At 63.3% G+C, this 21162-nt stretch overlaps 1 protein-coding gene across 1 annotated transcript; it reads left to right on the top strand.

Moving 5' to 3' along the window:
- The first annotated feature begins 1985 nt into the window (after positions 1–1985).
- Positions 1986–15323, top strand: ADAM8 (ADAM metallopeptidase domain 8). The gene is made up of 23 exons (XM_002805873.4): positions 1986–2192; positions 3330–3433; positions 4565–4641; positions 4768–4846; positions 4957–5033; positions 5354–5543; positions 5778–5840; positions 5931–5999; positions 6315–6484; positions 6627–6708; positions 6946–7094; positions 7193–7370; positions 7606–7695; positions 7825–8014; positions 8090–8159; positions 8408–8561; positions 8937–9014; positions 9566–9650; positions 10233–10344; positions 11269–11458; positions 11945–12010; positions 13974–14051; positions 14510–15323. Exons 1-23 carry the CDS (start codon positions 2147–2149, stop codon positions 14585–14587), a joined length of 2475 nt encoding a protein of 824 aa, XP_002805919.3. The 5' UTR covers positions 1986–2146; the 3' UTR covers positions 14588–15323.
- Positions 15324–21162: the final 5839 nt, after the last annotated feature.

The raw sequence follows: 21162 nt of genomic DNA, 5'->3' as shown, positions 1-21162 counted from the left end.
TCTGGCCAGGCTGCCCCTTCCTGCCGACCTGCATGTGTGTTGTCACTGTTCAGCTCTCAGCACCTCGGCCCCCTTGGGCAGCGAGGAAGGGCCCTGGAGGCGAGGTTGGGAGGAAGGATAGCTGGAACAGTTTCCTGTGGGGAACAAGGGTGTGGGCAGCTCTCGCCCGGGGCTGCCTCACTGAGAACACCACAGAGCGGGGGTGTGGGGGTGTCCAACTCTCGAGCCACAAACTGCTTCCTCTCGTCTGCAGCCTGTGCAGGTCTGGCCTGTGAGTAAACACATTTGTCAGCAACCCGAGTTGTCACAGTCTTAGTGTTGGGCAAATGCTGGGCCCGTGAGCAGAGGATCCTGCTAGCTTTCCTGCCTGGCCGCAAGGCCCAGAAACCCCTGGTCTTGTCTCCTGGGCTCTGGGAAACCCTGGGCCTTGAGAAGTGGGGTTTGCAGGTGGTGACAGGAGGAGAGGAGGGAAACCTCCAGGGCTGTGGAGTCCAGGCTTCCAGACCCCCCGGCGCCTGCTGGAGATGAGTGAGCTATGTTCTGTGGGATTGGGTGGGACTTCCTCAGCGTGGGAGGAGCCCATTCTGGCCCGAGCTGTGTTTTTAAGAATAAATCCCTGGGAGCTCAGCATCGGCAGGGGCCTTGCTGTGCCTCCGATGTGGCCAGCGTGCCGCCTTTGCACTTTTGCTGTTGAGTGACTTGCACCACGGGGTCAGGGAAGGGCAGTGTGATTGCTGGCTAGGCATCGTTCTGTAATACAGGGTCGCCTGCATGAGCTCAGGCACAGGCCAGCATCCCCAGCCCTACCTGGGAGCCTCATGACATTCTCAGCAGCCTGCGGGGCCTTGTTCTGTGCCACACAGGCAAGCGGGGACACCCCCAGGTAGCAGAAGTCACCTGCAGCCCAGCGCCAGCTGCTGCTTTCTTGCTTTTCATGCCATTCACACTGGGGTAAGAATGGCTTCGAGACAAAATGTGACAGCATCACTCAGGCCAGCTTAGATCCTCAGGGTTCCCTGTCTTCCCAGGATAACGTCCAAGGCCCCGGCCTCTTGCCACTGCCCCTTGACCTCTGTCCTCTGCCCTAGGCCCGTGCAGTTCCCTGACTCGCCCTGCCCTGGGGCTCTCTCTCCAGGCAGGACTCCCAGCCCCTTGCTGGCCCTGCCCTGCCTCTCCCCAGGGAGGCCCTGAGGCCCTCCCCCAATATGTTCAGTCAAGCAGTGTCCCGTGTGGTCGGCCGAGCTGCCGTTCCTGCCACTACCACTGTTCCCACCCAAGGAGGGAGGCCTGGCTGTGAAAGTCCCAGGGAGGGGTCCGGGGTAGACTGTCTGGGGAGCCATGGTGTCGGCCTGAACCTGCACTCGGCCTGAAGCTGAGCCCACCACGGGGAATGTGGCTACCAAGGGCAAGCACGCTTGGCCGCAGGCCTGGAGAAGCTGGAGCCAGACCACGGTGGGCTGCTGCAGGCTTTGGTCCATGTCCACCAGCGTCAGCTGCTGTCTGGGGATCTTAGGCTGGGGACGGACCCTGCACCTGACATCACCTGGGCTGGGACCCCCACCTGGGGCTCCCCTTCTGCACTTGGACACCTGGGGGGCCAACGGGTCCACGCCTATCCCACTCCAGCCCGTGCCTGTCCCATTCCAGTGAGGCCTCAGCCTGGTGGAGGGGGTGCAGGCTTGCGGGGAGCAGAGCTTCCCACAGGGCTGACCCTATGCACACAAAGCCATGACTGCCCCTGCCTGGGGCTTTCTGTTCCCCAGGAAGTCAGAGCCCCCCTCTCCTGAAACCGCCAGGCCCTCACAAGTCCCTTCCCCTCCAGGATCTGTCTGGCACCATCTCCTTCCCGCCGCCGGGTCCGCCTCTCAGGCTGCCTCTCAGGGTGCTGGCCGGACTTGGGACAGGCTGTGCCTCAGTTTCCTCGCCTGTGCAAGGGAGGATGTTGGATTGTTGGGGGAGGGGGAAGCGGACCCCGCCCCCAGGTGCCGCCCGTCCCGCCCCTCCCGCCGGCCGAGGGGCCCATTGGCTGCGGGGCACCGGGGCGGGGCGGGGCGCGGCGCGCGGAAAGGAGCCTCAGGCCGGGAGCACAGGAACCAGACCGTGTCCCGCGGAGCTGTCACCTCCGCCTCCGCGCCCCGACCCGGCCATGCGCGACCTCGGGCTCTGGCTGCTGTGCGCGATGGCGCTGCCTGGTGAGTGGCTCCAGGAAGCCGTCCCGGGCGCGGCGCGGGGCAGGGTGGTTCTTCCCGCAGGAGGCGACGCGGGCCCCGAACCCCTGGCCTGCTCGCACCAGGCACCCTGCCCCGCTTCGGGCTGGTTCCTGGGAGCCAGGCGTCGGGTGCACAGTGGTCTCTGGGTGGATACACCTGGGCCGGGGAGGCCGGGGAGGCCGGGGAGGTCGGAGAGAACCTTCAAAGGTGAACTGTGAGAGGGAAGTCCCGCCTCTGAGCTTGTTAGTGGGGTCGGGGCCAGGCCAGGCAGGACGGCTTCACCTGCTGCGGGAGGCGCCCTGGGTTCCTGGGATTCGCCTGTGGGGCTGCCCACCCCCACTATTTGGCCAGGGAGGGAAGGGAGGGCAGAGAAGCTGGGGCCTGGAGGGCAAGGGTGTGGGCCTGAGGGGACCCGTCTCCTGCCTGGGGGAGGACCCGGGGCTGCTGACCCTGGATCCCGCCCCTGCTTCTGGAGTGACTTGGGCTGGGGTGTGTGAGGGAGCTTCAGGCTGGAGGCCGGGATGCTTTTCCGCCAGTTTCCTGGGCAGATGGGGCCGGCCGCTCCCTCCCCTGCTGCCTCTCCAGGTTAGAATGCCGTCATGGAGACACGTCCATTATTGTTTTTAACGGGAGAAAAGGGTCCTGGGGTTGGTGGTCTCCGAAACTCTGCCCATTGCATGCTGGGTCCCTGCCCTCTGCTCTTGGAAACCAGGGAGTTTCCAGTACTTGGGAGGTGAACAGCCTCCGAGAGGCCCTTCCTGCTCCCCAGTTAGGTACAACCAGATGATCAGATGAATGGAGGAGGAGATGGAAACGGTCGGCGGCCGGGGGCCTCCTCCCATCTGAGACAGCCTGGAGGCCTGTGGAGTCGCTGGCACCTGCAGGGTCTCCGAGCACCGTGTGTGGGTGCTGCGGGACACAGACCCACCGGCCCTGCCGGGGGGACTCCTGGGGTCTTTTAGGCACAGAACCCTCACTTGAGTCTTTGTTTCTGAGCTATCTGGCAATTTCCCCAGGGGAGGGTCAAGACCAGGAAGGGGCAGAATCTGAGGGCCCAGGACTCTGGGAAGGAAACCCCTTCCCCCCACGCCCGCTTGCTGCTGACACTCCCTCCCGCAGCGATCGTCCCCAGCCGGCCCTGGGCCCGCGTGGAGCGGTATGAGGTGGTGCTGCCGCGGCGTCTGCCAGGACCCCGAGTCCGCCGAGCTCTGCCCTCCCACGTGGTGAGTCTAAGCTGGTCTGGGGGGTTCCTGACTGGCCCCTGAGCCCGTTTCTATGAAAGGAGCTTTAGCCTACGGGAAGTGGTGAGACCAGGTGGACATCTGGGGCTACCCTGTTCAGCTCCAGTCGCCTGGGGCCCATCTCCATTCCTCCCTCCAGCGCTGCCTGGGGGCTCAGGGCCTCACGGTTCCTTCAGGAACTCTATGCGCCCCCAGAAGGGAGCAGGGGTAGGTTGTGCTGGCCCCGGGCCCCTCCCCAGTTTCACTTGGCGAGGCTGATAAGCCAAATTCCTCTTTGAGAAGTGACGCTGGCCCACCGCAGAGTTGACACACCTTCCTGTGTGTGTGGGACCTGGCAGGGGTTTCCCGGGGCTAGGAACCGAGAGTGGCCTCCCTCCCCCACCGGGGCTGCCCAAGGGTGATTCCTGAAACCTGAGTGGGTGGGTGTGCACACGTGTGCACTGCATGCACGCGTGTGCGTGTTTCCAGGGAGGGTGGCCCCGGCCCCAGCCCTGTCCTTCCTTCAGCATCCTGGGAACCTGCCACCGACCTGCCCACTGCTCTGGGCTCTCATCCAGCCGGGGTCACAGCTAAGGCTGTCCCGGGGCTCAGCAGGCCGCGTCCCAGCCTCCATATGGGGGCTGAAGATGCAGTAGTTGAGGAGGAGGCTCTGCAGGCACCACCAGGTCCGGCAGCTGCTGGGAGGGACGGGGCCTGGAGGCAGACAGCTGCCGCTGGAGGGGCCTGTGTGTGCCATCCCCACCGCCCACCTCCTTTGCTGCCTGGCTGAGGCTGTGTCTCCCCCACCTTGTGCTTTCTTGGGGAAGGGGCATTGTTGTTACCCATGTGTGGTCAGATGGGGAAACTGAGGCCTGGGAGGCCCGAGGAGCACTGTGTCCTTCCTGTCCACCCAAGTGCTGGGCTCTGCCGGTCCCCTCCAGCACAGCCCCACCCCCACCCCCCACCTTCCACCCTCTACCCTGCCTGAGGCTGTGGACCCTCAAGGACGGAGCTTTGGCCTGGGGCTGGAGGCCGGCACCCCTTCCCCACCAGCTGAGCTTCTCTGGCCCCCAGGATTGAGGTGGGCCCAGCCCAGGCAGGCTGCTCACCCAGGACCCTTCCCTCCTCGCTCAGGGCCTGTACCCAGAGAGGGTGAGCTATGTCCTTGGGGCCACAGGGCACAACTTCACTCTGCACCTTCGGAAGAACAGGTGAGTGGGTCTCAGGTCACCCCCCTGCCTGGGCCTGGCTCCAGCACACTGGTGTCCTCGGCGTCCAGCCTCTGGGCCGGCCTCTGTACCGAGGGGCACGAGGCAGCCACAGCACTTCTTTTTCAGGGACCTGCTGGGCTCCGGCTACACGGAGACCTACACGGCTGCCAATGGGTCCGAGGTGACGGAGCAGCCGCGCGGGCAGGTGTGGGTCGGTCGAAGCAGCTGGGCGGACAGAGATGGGTTGGGCGGCCCTCCCCAAGCCTGTGGGGCTGTGGGGGCACAGCCTGTGGACCCCTCCTGCTTCCCCTGCAGGACCACTGCTTCTACCAGGGCCATGTGGAGGGGCACCCGGACTCAGCCGCCAGCCTCAGCACCTGTGCCGGCCTCAGGTGGGTGCAGCGGACGAACACCAGGGCTCCTGTGGGTGGAGAAGAAGGCCTAAGCCTGGGACGGGGGTGGGGAAGGGAGGCGGGGAGGTGCCTCCTTCTCGCACTCAGGCCTTTGCTGTCGCACAGAGGGGTCTGCTCGGGGCACCCCGCCAAGCCCAAGAGGCTCACCCTCCTGTACCCTGGGGCCTGAAGTCACCTGTCGGGGGCTACAGGTGGCAGGGTAGGGGGAGCCGTGGGCAGCAAACTAGAGCCTCTGGTCCTTCGGGGCAGGACCAGGCCACTCTGAAGCCCACGGCACACCCGGCTCCCACTCCCCTCAGGGGTTTCTTCCAGGTGGGCTCAGACCTGCACCTGATCGAGCCCCTGGATGAAGGTGGAGAGGGTGGGCGGCACGCCGTGTACGAGGCTGAGCACCTCCTGCAGACAGCTGGGACCTGCGGGGTCAGTGACGACAGCCTGGGCAGCCTCCTGGGGCCCCGGACGGCAGCCGTCTTCAGGCCTCAGCCCGGGGTGAGCACCGTTGTCTCCCGTGTTTGGCTGGTCCTGCCGGTGTCCGCTTGCCTGACCTGTGAGTCTCCCTGGCTCCCCATGCACTGGGTGCTGCCCACGGTCTGCAGCCTGCAGCAGGCCTGGCCACACTCCCCCAGCACTGGGCAGGGGCTGGACAGTGGCCCCAGGTCCCTGAGGGAGGGTCCAGGCCCTGGGGCTGGGAAGGCTGACTGGCTTCTTGTGGCTGTTCCCAAGGGCTCTCTGCCGTCCCGAGAGACGCGCTATGTGGAGCTCTATGTGGTCGCGGACAATGCAGAGGTGCGCTGGGGGCGGGGAAGATGGGAGAGCGGCCGGCGGAGGGTGGATGGGGGGTGTGTGGGCTCCAACCTGAGGGTCTCGTGTCCCCAGTTCCAGATGCTGGGGAGCGAAGCAGCTGTGCGCCATCGGGTGCTGGAGGTGGTGAACCACGTGGACAAGGTGGGCAGCAGTCCTGGCTGCAGAGGTGCCGGCTGCAGAGGTGCCGGCTGCAGAGGTGCCGGCTGCAGAGGTGCCGGCTGCAGAGGTCCTGGCTGCAGAGGTGCCGGCTGCAGAGGTGCCGGCTGCAGAGGTGCCGGAGCCCCTGGTGGGAGGTGGGGGAGCGTTGCCACGGGATTCGTTCCACCTGCTCTGCCTCTGCCCCGCACCTGTGCCTGGCCCTACCTCGCAGCGGGACAGGTGCAGCCTCCGCCCCCACCCTCCCTGCTGCACCGTCCGCCACCCCGCCTGACCCCCAGGACTCCACCATCTCTCCAGCTATATCAGAAACTCAACTTCCGTGTGGTCCTGGTGGGCCTGGAGATTTGGAATCGTCAGGACAGGTTCCACGTCAGCCCCCATCCCGATGTCACACTGGAGAACCTCCTGGCCTGGCAGGCACAGCGGCTGACACAGCGGCACCTGCAGGACAACGTGCAGCTCATCACGTGAGTTGGCGGAGTGGGCAGGGTGGGGAGGGCTGGGGAGGGAGGGTGGACAGGGTTGGGGTGGGAGGGAGAGCATGGCTGGGGTGGGAGGGAAGTGGGGAGGGAGCCATGTCCAGGGCATCTGTGTCACTCCCACCTTCAGGGGCGTCGACTTCACTGGGACCACCGTGGGGCTTGCCAGGGTGTCTGCCATGTGCTCCCACGGCTCAGGGGCTGTGAACCAGGTGAGGGGCTCTTGCCCAGGTTTGCCAGGCCAAGGCCAGAGCTGGCTAGGGGAGGGGAAGCCTCGGTTCAGGTCTCTGGAGCAGGCCACCTTCCCTCAGGCCAGGTTTAATGCCTGATTTTATGTTTTAAGGTGGTGTTGGCGGGAAGCTGTGCCAAGTCCTGGGCCCTGGTGGGGTGAGGGTGGCAGGTGTGGGGAGTTGGCCACATGGTTCCTGAGAGCACAGACCCTCCCACAGGACCACAGCAAGAACCCCGTGGGCGTGGCCTGCACCATGGCCCACGAGATGGGCCACAACCTGGGCATGGACCACGACGAGAACGTCCAGGGCTGCCACTGCCGGGAACCCTCTGAGGCCGGCCGCTGCATTATGGCGGGCAGCATTGGGTGAGGCGGCCGGGCCTGGCGGAGCCAGGGTATGCTGGAGGTGCAAGGTGGGTGGGGAAGGGGCCCGGCCGCCTCCCTGACGGGTCGCTCCCCACCAGCTCCACGTTCCCCAGGATGTTCAGTGACTGCAGCCGGGCCTACCTGGAGGGCTTTTTGGAGCAGCCACAGTCGGCCTGCCTCACCAACGCCCCTGACCTCAGCCACCTGGTGGGCGGCCCTGTGTGCGGGAACCTGTTTGTAGAGCGTGGGGAGCAGTGCGACTGCGGCCCCCCCGAGGTGCGTCCATACCCCGCACCTGCTCCCGTCAGCATGGGGTGCCACGACCTCTGTCCCTTCAGGTCAGGGCGACCACTGCACGAACATGTGGAACTTGGGGCTCCATTGGTGTCCAAAGTGGTCACAGGGAGGGAGTGGCTGCAGGGCACCCCAGTGGTCAGGGGAGGCGGCCAGTCCGCCCTGGAGCCTGTCCCGGCCCCGGTGCAGCCTGCCAAGGCCTTTGCCGTCGCCCCAGGACTGCCGGAACCACTGCTGCAACTCCACCACCTGCCAGCTGGCTGAGGGGGCCCAGTGTGCGCACGGTACCTGCTGCCAGGAGTGCAGGGTGAGTGCAGCCTCCCACCGGGGACCCCCAGAGCCCATGGCTGGCAGGTGGGAGGGGACCCTGGGGCGCCAGGGACCAGGCAGCTTGCATGGGCCTGTCCCCACGGTGAGCTCTTCTCTGCTGGGCCAGGTGAAGCCAGCTGGTGAGCTGTGCCGTCCCAAGAAGGACACATGTGACCTCGAGGAGTTCTGTGACGGCCGGCACCCTGAGTGCCCAGAAGACGCCTTCCAGGAGAACGGCACGCCCTGCTTTGGGGGCTACTGCTACAACGGGACCTGCCCCACACTGACCCAGCAGTGCCAGGCCTTCTGGGGGCCAGGTGAAATAGGCACAGAGCTGACCTGGCAGGGTGGCTGCAGGCTTTGCCAGGGCTAACCCGCTCCTGGTCCCACAGGTGGGCGGGCTGCCGAGGAGTCCTGCTTCTCCTATGACATCCTACCAGGCTGCAAGACCAGCTGGTACAGGTGAGCTTCTGAGACCAGATTCCCCTGGGCTCAGGACATGTGATGTTCCCACAGCAGGCTCAGCCCCAGAAGGTCCTCTACAAAGGAGTCCTGTTCCCATGAGGGTCTGCCCTGGGCCCGTGGACCCAGGCTCAAGCACACTGTGTTGTGGGAGGGAGGTGGGTCACTGTGGCCCCAGCCTGCTGTGGTTCCTGGGCCCCCCAGCATGGGCCTGGGCAAGCCGGCCCACGACCTGCCTCCGTCCACAGGGCTGACATGTGTGGCGTTCTGCAGTGCAAGGGCGGGCAGCATCCCCCGGGGCGCACCAGCTGCATCCTGAACCGTGTGTGCCACGCGCTCACCACAGAGGATGGCACTGCCTATGAGCTAGTGCCCGAGGGCACCCGGTGTGGACCAGAGAAGGTAAGTCCCTGGCTCAGAGGCCGTGCCACCCCCAGGCATCCCAGGCGTGTGCCCCACCTGCAGATGGGTTTCTGGCTTGGCAGCTGCTTGAGGCTGTGGGAACAGAGTTCTCTCCACACTTCTGGTAGAGACTGAAAGGTTGCTGGGGGATGGGGAGGGACATGGTTCTCAGTTCATCTGATGGCCATCGCCGGCTGCCACGTGCCCCAGGAGCACCATTTCCTAGGGGCTCCAGGGGTAGGCAGCCGGCAGATGGGCTGAAGCACAGCCACCCCGGACGTGGTGACCACAGCCCACCCCCAGCTTACCCCGCGGTTTCAAGGGACACGGGCGGGGGTCCAGAGCGGACGCCTGAGAGACGCCTCCTACCCCCAGGTTTGCTGGAAGGGACGTTGCCAGGACTTACACGTTTACAGATCCAGAAACTGCTCTGCCCAGTGCCACAGCCACGGGGTATGTGTGGCCCCTCGGGACAGTGCCACAGCCACGGGGTATGTGTGGCCCCTCGGGACAGTGCCACAGCCACGGGGTATGTGTGGCCCCTTGGGACAGTGCCACAGCCACGGGGTATGTGTGGCCTCTCGGGACAGTGCCACAACCACGGGGTATGTGTGGCCCCTCGGGACAGTGCCACAGCCACGGGGTATGTGTGGCCTCTCAGGACAGTGCCACAACCACGGGGTATGTGTGGCCCCTGCACAGAGGCTGCCACTCTGAGGGAGCCTGAGGCTGGGGGAGCCCGGCATGTCCTATCCATGGGGGTCTCAGTGGAGCCCATCTCAGGGCTGAGGCCCGGCCTGGGTGGCCTCCGCGGATGGAACCTGCGTGGTCACCGGGCAGTGGGCAGGGGCTACTTGGAGAGGCCTCACCGTTGGCGCACACGGGCGGGTACCCAGGGGCCCTCAGGGGTGAGGCTGGCCCGGGGCCCTCATGCTGGAGGCACAGCCCCCACGGCCCCTTGGGGTCCACGCTGGGATTGGCCCTGAGCCCAGCCGTCCCCACAGGTGTGCAACCACAAGCAGGAGTGCCACTGCCACGCGGGCTGGGCCCCGCCCTACTGCGCGAAGCTGCTGACTGAGGTGCACGCAGGTAGGCTTCCCTGGCCAGCGTGGGTAGGGCTGGGGTCCAAGCTCAGAGGGCCCGAATGGAGCCCAGGCAGAAGCTGCGGGCCCGGGAAGCTGGTGGCATTCACAGTGCTGGTTTTCCCCCACAGGCATCGATGCACAGGTATAGGCAGAGTCTGTCTGCCCCCAGGCTGATGTGAGGAGGGGAGAGCCCTGTCCCAGAGTGGGGGCAGTGGCCGAGGGCAGGGCACGGTGGTGAGCTGAGACTCCAGTGTCCTCAGCCTGTGTCTTCCAGCCCCTCCTCAGCCCACGGCCCTGAGGCACCCAGCATTTCCTCCTTGGTGGCCACTGAGCACATGGCTGTCCAGAGCATCAGGCCTCAAAGGCACAGCTGTGCCCACAGCACTGTGGCCCAGGGCCACCTTGCCAAGCTCTCCAACCCATCTCTGGAGAGCTGGGAGTCCCGGTGTAACGTACTGGGTCCTCCCTGAGGGGTCCACAGGGCACGGCCTATGGGTGCTGAGAAAGGCTGTGGCTCTGGGAACCTCCCTGGCCCCTGCCTGAGGTTGTGGCCTGCCTGCCTGAAGTGGGGCCGTGTGTCCCACAGCATCCGGGAGCCTCCCTGTCATCGTGGCGGTGGTTCTGGTGCTCCTGGCAGTTGTGGTCACCCTGGCAGGCATCATCATCTACCGCAAAGCCTGGAGCCGCATCCTGAGCAGGTGAGGGCGGCGGGGGCCGTGACGGGGCAGCGGGGGCCGTGGCGGAGGGCGGCGGGGGCCGTGACGAAGGGCGGCGGGGGCCGTGGCGGAGGGCGGCGGGGGCCGTGACGAAGGGCGGCGGGGGCCGTGGCGGAGGGCGGCGGGGGGCCGTGGCGGAGGGCGGCGGGGGCCGTGACGGAGGGCGGTGGGGGCCGTGACAGGGCGGCGGGGGCCGTGGCGGAGGGCGGCGGGGGGCCGTGACAGGGCGCCGGGGGCCGTGGCGGAGGGCGGCGGGGGGCCGTGACGGGGCGGCGGGGGCCGTGGCGGAGGGCGGCGGGGGCTGTGACGGAGGGTAGTAAGTGCTTCCCGTGCTCGGCTGCAGGGAAATGTCCCTGCTGCTGGAGGAAGGGCACCCAGCACGGGCCCACGGTGGGCGGCACGGACACCCAGGCTCCTCCATGCCCCAACGTCGTGACGCCCCCCAGCCTGAGCTGAGTTTGAAGGGCCTTCCTGGCTCCACTGGGCCGGTGCTGCTCTGGACTCTGCCATCCCCCGAGGCTAGGGCAGGGGATGGTTTTGGTGGCAGGTTGGGCTTGGAGCAAATCCAGAGAGGCCCGGTGGGGCCCCCACACCCTGGCCCAGCCCCATGAGCACCCCACCAGTTCCCTGCTGAGCCCCACGCAGCGGAGACCCCCACGGTGCAGGACACACTGGCCCCACAGCCTGCAAGCATCTCCCGCCCACCTGACTGGGGCCCCCAGGACATGGAGGGGTGTCCCTGCCTCTTCAGGGTCCGCCGCGTCTCCTGGGCCTGTCTGTCTCTCATGGCTGCGACCTCTCACCCTGCAGCTTCTCGGGTCGGCTGGAGCTGGGAGGGACCGACAGGGTGTGGTGCTGGGGCCCCGTGGCCGGACACTGACCACGTGCCCTGTGCTTCCTCCCCAGGAACGCGACTCCCAAGACCACCACGGGGCTCTCCAACCCCCTGTTTCACCAGGCTGCCAGCCGCATGCCGGCCAAGCAGGGGGCTCCGGCCCCAACCGGGGGCCCCCAAGAGCAGGTCCCCACCACCCACGCGGGCCAGCCCGCCAGACACCTGGCCTCCTCGGTGGCTCTGAAGAGGCCGCCCCCTGCTGTAAGCACTACCCCTGGCGGATTCGTGAGGCTGAAAGCAGTGTCCAGGCCCCGTCCTGTGACCCCAAGTGCAGCCCGAGGCCAGCAGAGCCCTTTCATTAACTTCACACGTGGGCTGGCAGTGGCCCCGAGGCCCAGAGCAGCTGCTGTGGTCATCCTGCTGGGAACACTGAGGCTTTGGGAGTGGGTGCTTCATGGACCCCTTTGAGCCATGACAGAATCTGAGCTTGAACTTAAAATTGGGGCTCGGAGGCCAGGGAAGCTTCCTGGACTCAGCAGAGCCCGTCTGAGGACCGTGTCGAGAGGCAGATGCTCACCGGCCCGCAGCTCGGGGTCATGCCGCTGAGGGGAGGACTGGGGTGGGGCTGCACAGACCCCTCCGGCACACACAAGAGGCAGGAACCTCGGATCCTGGAGCTGGGGGTGCTGGAGGGGCACGGGGTGGGGTCCCAGCTCTGACCCCGGCTCTCGGCCCTATCTCCTCCAGCCTCCAGCCACTGTGTCCAGGCCACCCTTCCCAGTTCCTGTCTATGCCCAGCAGGCACCAAAGCAGGTAAGCCGTGGTGATTGGGCAGCCAAGCCGTCTGAGGGCGTCCAGGCCTTCCTGATGGGATGGGGTCTGTGCACTTGCACTTTGGAAGTGCGGCCAGCAGTGTTTTCAGGGTCCCTCAGCTTCGGTGTGTCCCGTTGTTTCCTCGTGTGGATGAGGGCCGTGCACTGCTGGCAGGGGCAGCACTGGACACACCCTTCCCAGGACACAGCCCAGGCCTGGCCCCACGTGCAGCTTCGGTCACGGGTGATGTTGACAGGGCGCCTGGTTGGAGCAGCGTCCACAGATTTTTCCGTAGAAATCCCCTGTCTTCTTTTTATAGCTAGCAGATGTCTCGGGGAGATACCTTGAGACTCTTTGAACCTTAAACTTGGACCCACTAGTTTTGGCATCCATTGGTGAACATTGGCTGCAACAGTTGTTCTGGGCTGTTTGCATAATAGTGATTTTCTTTTTTTCTTTTTTTTGAGACGGAGTGTCGCTCTGTCGCCCAGGCTGGAGTGCAGTGGTACAATCTCAGCTCACTGCAAGCTCCGTCTCTCAGGTTCACGCCCTTCTCCTGCCTCAGCCTCCCAATGTAGCTGAGACTACAGGTGCCTGCCGCCATGCCCAGCTAAATTTTTATATGTGTATATATATATATATATATATTTTTTTTTTTAGTAGAGACAGAGTTTCACTGTGTTAGCCAAGATGGTCTTGATCTCCTGACCTCGTAATCTGCCTGCCTTGGTCTCCCAGAGTGCTGGGGTTACAGACGTGAGCCACCGCACCCAGCCCTAATAGTGATTTTTCTATTTCTCTCTTTCCTTTTTAACTTTTTATTTGAGCTAACTTCGGACTTACATGTGAGTTGCAGAAATAGTCCTAGAAGGGGTCTGGACAGGCAAAACGGGGGCCTGGAGGGGGCGGAGAAATTTCTGGCCAAGGAAGTGATGGTCACCAGGCATGGAGGGCGATGGGGCAGAGGCTACAGCAGGAACCACGCGTGGCGGGAGATGGGGCAGAGGCTACAGCAGGAACCACGCGTGGCAGGAGATGGGGCAGAGGCTGCAGCAGGAGCCAGGCATGGCGGGAGATGGGGCAGAGGCTGCAGCAGAACTATGCAGGAGGGAAGTCACTCACTCTTCACTTGCATCGGCCTCCCCTGGCTGCTCAGTGGGGTCCTTTGGAAACTGCTGAAAATTGCAAATGCTCAGCCCACCCAGGCTCCGTGCGATGCAGCCAGGAGTGAGCTCCACAGCTCTGTGTGGTGGACTTCCAGCCTCCCTACCCTGGGAAAGCTGACATGCAAAGAAACACGTGTTTTAGTAGTTAATTATTGGCCTTTGAGCTTCCAAAACCCCACATTCTGGCAGTTTAAGAGCTCTTCAGGCCAGGCGCATTGGCTCACGCCTGTAATCCCAGCACTTGGGAGGCTGGAGCGGGAGGATCACTTGAGCCCAGGAGTTCAAGACCAGCCTGGGCAACATAGGGAGACCCCATCTCTACAAAAAATAAAAAATTAGCTGGATGTGGTGGCTTGTGCCTGTAGTCCCAGCTACTCAGGAGGCTGAAGCAGGAGGATTGCTTGAATCCAGGAAGAGAGGCTGCAGTAAGCCAAAATCATGCCTCTGCACTCCAGCCTGGGTGACAGAGGGAGATCCTGACTCAAAAAAAAAAAAAGGAAAAAAGTTCTTCAAGGATAATATGGGGGTTGGGTAGGGGATGTGGAAGGTGTGGCCGGAGCTGGACTGGGCAGATGGGCCCCGGATGGCGTTCGGCCACTGACGGGCTTTATTCTGTGGGCGGTGGTGGCCAGGAGGGTTTTTCTGTAGCGGGCTCAGTGGTGGTGGAGCCTGCAGGCCCCTGGGGGGCAGAGCGAGGCCTGTGGGGAGCTTCATTCCGGATCCAGGGAAGGTGATGTCCAGGTTAGGGCCGGGACTGCCTGGGGCACCCATGTCAGCTATGTCTGTTTCCCTCCCAGGTCATCAAGCCGACATTCGCGCCCCCAGCACCCCCAGTCAAACCCGGGGCTGGTGCGACCAAGCCTGGTCCAGCTGAGGTGAGGCCCCACCACACACCAGGCGGAGTCCCCTGTGCGATGGACGGCATATGGCCTCCCCACAGGGCTGATGGTGGCACTGCTCTGGAGCGGTGGAGTTTTCTCCTAATTATCTGTGGATAAACTTGGTGACTGTCTGAAAGAAAAGGGAAGGGCATCGGCGGTGGGTGTACTGTGACGTCTGTGCTGCGATCGGGGGTTTCTCAGCAGACGCTGACCCCGGCTGTCAAGGTGCCTGACTTTCCCCCAGTGACCGCAGGGAAGGACGTCTGGGCCTCCGTGCGCCGTATCTACTGCGGCTGCCACACTTGCCATCGTGTGGATGGGCTATGTTGTTGTTGGATGAACCAAGAATCCACATTTTAAGAAATGTTAAAGGAAGTAAAATTGAGTTGTACCCTTTATATGCCTTTTATAGCAGGTAGTTTTTCAACACCATTTATCTTTCCTCCTTCCAGAGTGCTGTTGGCCCAAAGGTTGCCCTGAAGCCCCCCATCCAGAGGAAGAAAGGGGCCGGAGCTCCCACTGCACCCTAGGGAGGCACCTGTGCCTGTGTGGAAATTTGGAGAAGTTGCAGCGGAAAAACCATGCCTTCCAGCATTCCAGGGTCCAGCTAGTGCCGCTCGGCTCCAGACCCTGACTTTGCAGGCTCAGCTGCTGTTCTGACCTCAGGAATGCATCCACCTGAGAGGCTCCTGCTCTCAGGCCCTCAGCCACTCCCTTCTCCCCGCCTTGGCCCCGCGTAGCCCCAGCTGTCTGCAGGCACCAGGCTGGGATGAGCTGTGTGCTTGTGGGTGCATGTGTGTGTGTGTGTCTCCAGGTGGCCACTGGTCTCCCCCTGTGTTCAGGAGGCCACCTACACAGCCCCTTCCGGCCACACCTGCCCCAGCTCTGGGGCCTGCTGAGTGGCTGCCCTGGGTACCCAGTTCCAGGCGGCGCAGATGTGGGGTATCCCCAGAAAGACTCCATCCCAGGACCACGTTCCCCTGGGTGCCCTTCGAGAGGGTGTCAGGGAGCGGACTGCACCCCAGGCTCCTGACTCCAAGTCCCCTGATCGTGGGGCCTGTTTCCCACGGGATTCAAGAGGGACAGCCCCAGCTTCGTGCGTGTTTAAGCTTAGGAAGCGCCTTTAGGGAAAGGGCTGCTTGGGAGTCAGCTGTCTTGTCTGGTTTTCTTGAGACCGCAGATGTGTGTTCAGCAGGGCTGAAAGCTTTTATTCTTTAATAATGAGAAATGTATATTTTACTAATAAATTATTGACCGAGTTCTGCAGATGCTTGTTGGATCAGCGGGTAAGGGTGGTGGGTTTCAGTTCACGAGATACAAGGGTCGGCGCTTGGTAAAATGTTCTCCCTGGATTTCTCAGGCCCTCCCCAGCGGAACTAAGCAGTCCCGCCCCTCCCGCGGGCAGACGATCGGATCCCGGAACCCGCGCCCGAGGCGACTTCGCTACGATGCACGGAGGAGACCGCCCCGCCCCGCCCCGTCCCGCCCCGCCCCGTCCCGTCTCCCGGCAACGGCCGCGCCCCGCCCATTCCGTCTCGTCTCCCGGCAACGGCCCCGCCTCTTCCGGCCCCATCCCCTAGTCCGGGCCGCGTCCCCGCACGTCACCCGCCATGCTGGGCTCGCACCCAGCCGCGCGCGGCCTCCACGCCTGGCTGAACGCGCTCCCGCTCAGCCACCCACGCGCCGCCTGGCCCGGGACCTCAGCGGCGACGGTGGGCGCGCGTCCGCGAAGTCGTGGAGTCCGAGGGGCCCCCGCGACCTGGGCCTGCGCCCTCGGCCCAGGAGAAGCGGCGAATGGCCCGCGGCGCCCTCCCCACCGCTCGCTGACCTCCCCAGAGTCTGGGGCTGCGAACCCCGCTTCGCCTTTGCTGCATCGGACTCAGCCTTTCGGATCTGTAGGATCCGGGACTCCAGTGACCGGCCACAGGGCAGGGCTCGCAGCCCACACGCGCCGCAGTACCCAGCCCGATGCGCACGTTTCCTGTGGGCACCTCTGGGAGCGTCCCCTGGTGCCAGGCTGGCGCGCTGGCCTCTGAGGAGGTGGCTTCTGCTCTAGGCACCTGGGCAGCACGTCTGAGTGGGCGCCCACGGGGCGGAGGCTGTTAGACGCATCTGGTGCTGCACCGAGGAGGCCTGACATTGGCCATCGACGTCCCCCCAGCCTGTGGCCAAGCCCCTAACCCCATGGGTGCTGCCTCCGGGTGGTTCCTCCGACGAGAGTCCTGAGCTGATAGCGCCCATTCGTCTCGCAGGCCTGCCAAGCCTCCAGCTTCCTTCAGCACGAAGAATGAGAGCGTTCCGGAGGGGACAGGCCACTGTACTTGCAGGGGTGGGTCCCTGTCTCTCAAGCCCTCCAACCGCCCATACCTCCCTCCCTCCCGGTCTCCCCAGCCTCCATCGGCCACCCCATTTCCTCGACAGTTGGATTCAAGGCTGGTGTCTGCCTTGTAGTGGGGACCCAGCCACCAGGCGCCAGAGCAGCCAGACCCCGGGGTCCAGCAGCTACTGGAGGACAAGGAGCAGGCGCTGTCCTTTCCGCAGGAGACAGGGTACAGGCGACCTGGCGCCCTTGTTGCCTGGACACCCTGTGGCCGAAGGACTGGGAAACAGAGGGCCTGTGCCGAGCCTTGCAGAGAGGGCATGGCCTTCGTTTTCTCCAGCCCTCCCCAAAATGTAGACATTTGCTGAGTACCTATGGGCACCAGCTCTTATCACCTGGGGGTGCTGGCTGGCAAGTCTGCTGGCTGCCCTCCAGCCAGAGCCGAGCCCCTTCTGGCATCCCCAAATGCACAGAAGACAGCCAGAGAGGCAGGGTCCTGGGCAGCACCTTCCCAGCCCGAAACTCCACACGAGCACTTAGATATGCAGTGCACACCTGGCTCTCTGCACACACCTGGTTCTCAACAGATACCTGGCTCTCCTTGCACACCTGGCTCTCAGTGCACACGCGGTTCTGCAGTGCACACCTGGTTCTCTGGATACCTAGTTCTCAGTGCACACCTCTCAGGGCACACCTGACTCCTCAATGCACACCTGGTTCTCAGCGCATACCCAGCTCTGTGGTGTAAACCAGGCTTGACAGGCTCTGTGGGCCCATGCCTGCCTCTGCAGGTGCACACCTGGCTCTTTGACCAGGAGTCTCCAGTTTTCCTGCATGCAGGAAGCCCCTTGCCATACCTGCCTCCCCCAGCTCCAGCCATCAGGACCCTTAAGGGATGCTGGATGGGAGCCCTGGCTCCACACAGACGTTCACTCTAGGCCTGCTGGGCAGTGCACGGCCGCATCGGGAAGAATCCCTCTCACCCCAGGCACCTGCCTCGGGCATGGTGGCCACAGGAGAGGGCTGCTGACTGCCTCCTAAACCTTCCCACACTGGAAGCACAGTCCCAGCCAGTCTCCAGCAGCAAACAACGTGACTTCCACTGGATTTGGAAAACCTGAGCTGCCTCAAATGACGTTTCCGGGAAGCCCAGGAGTGACAGCCACCTATGGACAGAGCTGGGTGGCAAGGGGCAAGCCAGCACTCAGTAGACCCAGCCGGACCAGGGCCCCCTTGTGGACTGAACGCCACTCGCTGGTCATCCCCACAGCGTCCCTTGCTCAGAGACAAACTCCAAAGGGAAGGGTGGCCTCGGCCTTCATGTGAGGAGCACGGCCCCGGGTGCTGGGCCTCTGCCAGAGGACACTGGAGGTGCCTGCTCTTCACGGCCCAGGCCACTCACTGCCCCTGCCGGGGGTCCCTGCTGACTCCTCCAGGGCATCCATCTGACCCCGTGCTGTGCAACAGCTAAGCCAGGACACTCCGTGGCGTCTCCTTAAACTGCAGCCTGAGCTGCTTTCCCTCTGGTGTCATAATGAGCCTGAGCTGCTTTCCCTCTGGTGTCATAATGAGCCTGAGCTGCTTTCCCTCTGGTGTCATAATGCAGCTGTGATTCCCGCTGCCACACGTGGGCCATGGAGGCCGTGGCTGGGAAGTCAGCAGCTTCACTTCGGGCACCACTTCCTCTCTGTCAGGCTGCGGTCAATCTGAAGCCACAAAATGACGTCGCTTTCCTGCCTCCTCCAGAAAACAGCTCATCCAGATCTGAGCACCCGCTACGAACTGTGAGATATCATTTCTGAGAGCCCCTTTGACCCCGAGACCCTTGGGCACAGCCTGCACACCTGCCCCACACTGTCCTGCGTCCTGAGCCCCTGTCTCGAGGTTCTGCCCTCCCCGGTGCCCTTGGGCCAAGGGCTCAGTCCCCTGCAGGGTCTCAGGAAGGAACTTCAGGGCCACAAACCTCAGGAGGGTTTCAAAGCCGCCTCCTGAGGCGAAGGCAGCTGAAAGCAGCCGCTTCCCCCTGAGTCAGAAGGCAAGGCCCCTCCCCCTGCATGGACGGCCACTGCACAGGCCCCTCCACCCAGTGTCCCTGCAGTGCACAGGCTGAGAGGGCGGCTTCCCAAAGACTGGCCCAGTCAGGTGTGGTCAGCTACTCAGAGCCGCCTGTTCCCAGACCCCTTCTGGAAGCCAGGCCAGGGCTGCCTCTAGGAAGGGGCCATTCCCAGAGAGCAGCCCCTCCGTGCCACAGTGGGCTGGGGAGGGGCCACGGTGGGTGCCAGCCCCCAGGGTCCGCCACTTCCCCACTGTCAGGGGGACTCTTGGTCCTGGATCTGGAGTCCGGGTCATGCTGAGTCATGAAGGTGGCGGCTCAAGCAGTGCTCCTGGAATCAGGAGCAGGGAGACTCAGGTTTCCCAGTCACTGCAGTGACCCCTCAGAGACAGGGCTCCCACAGCACAGATTTCAGCAGGTCCTGCAGCTGGGGCCGGGCAGGAAGTGCTGGGGAAGGGCCTGGCTGAGAAGCCCGAGCCAGCCCAGGCCCAGGCAACTTCCGTCGGGAGTGGTGGCAGCGCCAGACCCCGCTCTGCCACCCCGGGTAGTGACAGCACAGGCCACCGCTCAGCTCCAGGTGCCCCCACACGCTCATGCACACACAAACAGGGCTGCCTGCCACCTGCGAGGAGCCTGCTCTCTCCGGGCACCCAAAAGCAGGCGCCAGGCCAGAGACACACCACGGTCAGAAAGGCAGGTATCAGGAGCCAGCAGGCGCTTGGTGCCTGGAGGCCACAGCCCAGACACCCACAGGCAGGGCCGGCTCACCCTCGGGAAGACAGGAGGCCCTCGGCAGGGTTCCCGGGGTGACCAGGGCCCTGGCGGCCTGAGGCTGGTGGAGCATGTTGAAGCCAGGAACCCTCTCAAGGGAGTGTGGATTCCATCCTGGCTGGAGGAGAGGTTGTCAGGGCAGGGCTGGCCCTTGGGAGGCGCCACAACCCCTGTGCAGGGTACCCCAACTGGGGAGAAGCCACCAGGCCACGCTGGAGTGGGAGCCAGGCCCTCAGCACCAGGTGCCCGCAGCATCTGCTGTGCCCACCCCTGTAGGGTGCTGAATCCTGGCCCCTCCAAGCTCTGGGTGAGTGGTGGGCAGGCGCTGCTTCTCTCCATCCTCACCCGGCCTTGCCCTCGGCCAGCAAAGACCCCAGAGGGGAATGAGACCTTTGGGAGCTCCCTGGAATCAGGGGTTCTGAGCGCTTGTGCTGGAACCTTGGGCGGCCAAGACGCCGCTTGACTTCCAAGTCCTGTCCTCCAGCGCCTGCACCTGGTCCTCTCCCTGCCCACGCGGCCAGCTAGAAAGCGTGCGCCCTCCAGTGGGAAGGAGAGCAAGGAGTAAAACGTCCTGCCAGGGAGTGGGGAAGGTCAGGAAATTAGGAGGAATGTCGGGCGGCCACAGAGATGTAGGAGCACAGGCCCCAGGGTGGGGGGTGGGGAGCCGTGAGGGGCCTGGAGGGAGCAGGGCAGGTGGAGAGGACCTTTCCCAGGTGGAACTGGCAGGAAAAGCCCGAGGCCTCCCAGAAGGAGCCGGTTTTTAGAATTCCAGGACTCGGGAGGAAACCGCAGGACGGGGGCTCACTTCGGGGCGGTCAGCGTGTTTCTCAGCGGGACGGTGGATGTGGGTGCCCCTCATGTCACCTGGCGTTTATTTTTGCATGTGTGAAATATAACAACAATTTTAAAGGGAAAACACCCTAGGGTGCACACACGTTGTAAAAATGGGAACGGATGGTCCGAAACTCGCTGCTGAATGATGTGCTGTCATGAAATTTACTTCAAAAACTTTCCCTCACACAAAGTATGATCTTGGGTAGATGAAGGAGAAAAAAAGTAAAAATGAATTTTAAAAATCTATTAAAGCTTCTTCTTCTTTTTTTTTTTTTTTGAGACAGAGTCTTGCTCTGTCGCCCAGGCTGGAGTGCGGTGGCGGGATCTTGGCTCACTGCAAGCTCCGCCTCCCAGGTTCACGCCATTCTCCTGCGTCAGCCTCCCGAGTAGCTGGGACTACAGGCACCTGCCACTACGCCCGGCTAATTTTTGTATTTTAGTAGAGACGGGGATTCACCGTGTTGGCTAGGCTGCTCTCAAACTCCTGACCTCAGGTGATCCACCCACCTCAGCCTCCCAAAGTGCTGGGATTATAGGCGTAAGCCACTGTGCCTGGCATAATTCTTTTCATTTTTTGTAGCAATGGGGTCTCACCATGTTGCCCAGGCTGGTCTTGAACTCCTGGGCTCAAGCATCCTGCCTCAGCCTCCCACAGTGCTGGGATTACAGGAGTGAGCCAGTGCGTCCGGCCACAAAGCTTCTTTAGATCAAGCTGTAAATAACTTCAAATAGTAAATCAGCAGAGCAGAGACAACTGACTGAAATTATTAGCAATGAAAGCACAAAGGAGTATGCAGGGGAGAGGGGAGCTGGCGAGGAGTCCAGGCTCAGAGCACCCCACAAGTGTGCAGGAACTGGGCTGGACAGGAACTGGCATGATCCACAGTGATTGCCTTTGGTGGCAAAACTTTCTTTTCTGCAGTGCTGGCAATTCTCCGTCATAACAATGTATCGTTTTACCAGCAGGAATAAGTGGAAACGATGGCTGTTTAAAGCTTGCTGGAGAGAGGCAGCGGCAAAGCTCTGCTGCTCCTTCTGCCCATATTTCTGGAGCCTGTTTACAGTTGTATCCTCGCCTCTCACAGACTCTGAGAAGGACAGATATGTTTAAAGTATAGATATAACTT

The sequence above is a fragment of the Macaca mulatta genome, chromosome 9, assembly GCF_049350105.2.
Source record: "Macaca mulatta isolate MMU2019108-1 chromosome 9, T2T-MMU8v2.0, whole genome shotgun sequence".
Lineage (NCBI taxonomy): Eukaryota > Metazoa > Chordata > Mammalia > Primates > Cercopithecidae > Macaca > Macaca mulatta.
Note: the sequence above shows the minus strand (reverse complement) of the source record. Positions and strands in the feature narration are given on the sequence as shown.

Bases quoted from the DNA above. Each gene is read 5' to 3' on its own strand.
- ADAM8 (XM_002805873.4), top strand. From the start codon at position 2,147: ATGCGCGACCTCGGGCTCTGGCTGCTGTGCGCGATGGCGCTGCCTG. The intron at 5,544-5,777 runs GTGAGCACCGTT...GCTGTTCCCAAG, and splicing joins TCTTCAGGCCTCAGCCCGGG to GGCTCTCTGCCGTCCCGAGA. The intron at 7,371-7,605 runs GTGCGTCCATAC...CCGTCGCCCCAG, and splicing joins GCGACTGCGGCCCCCCCGAG to GACTGCCGGAACCACTGCTG.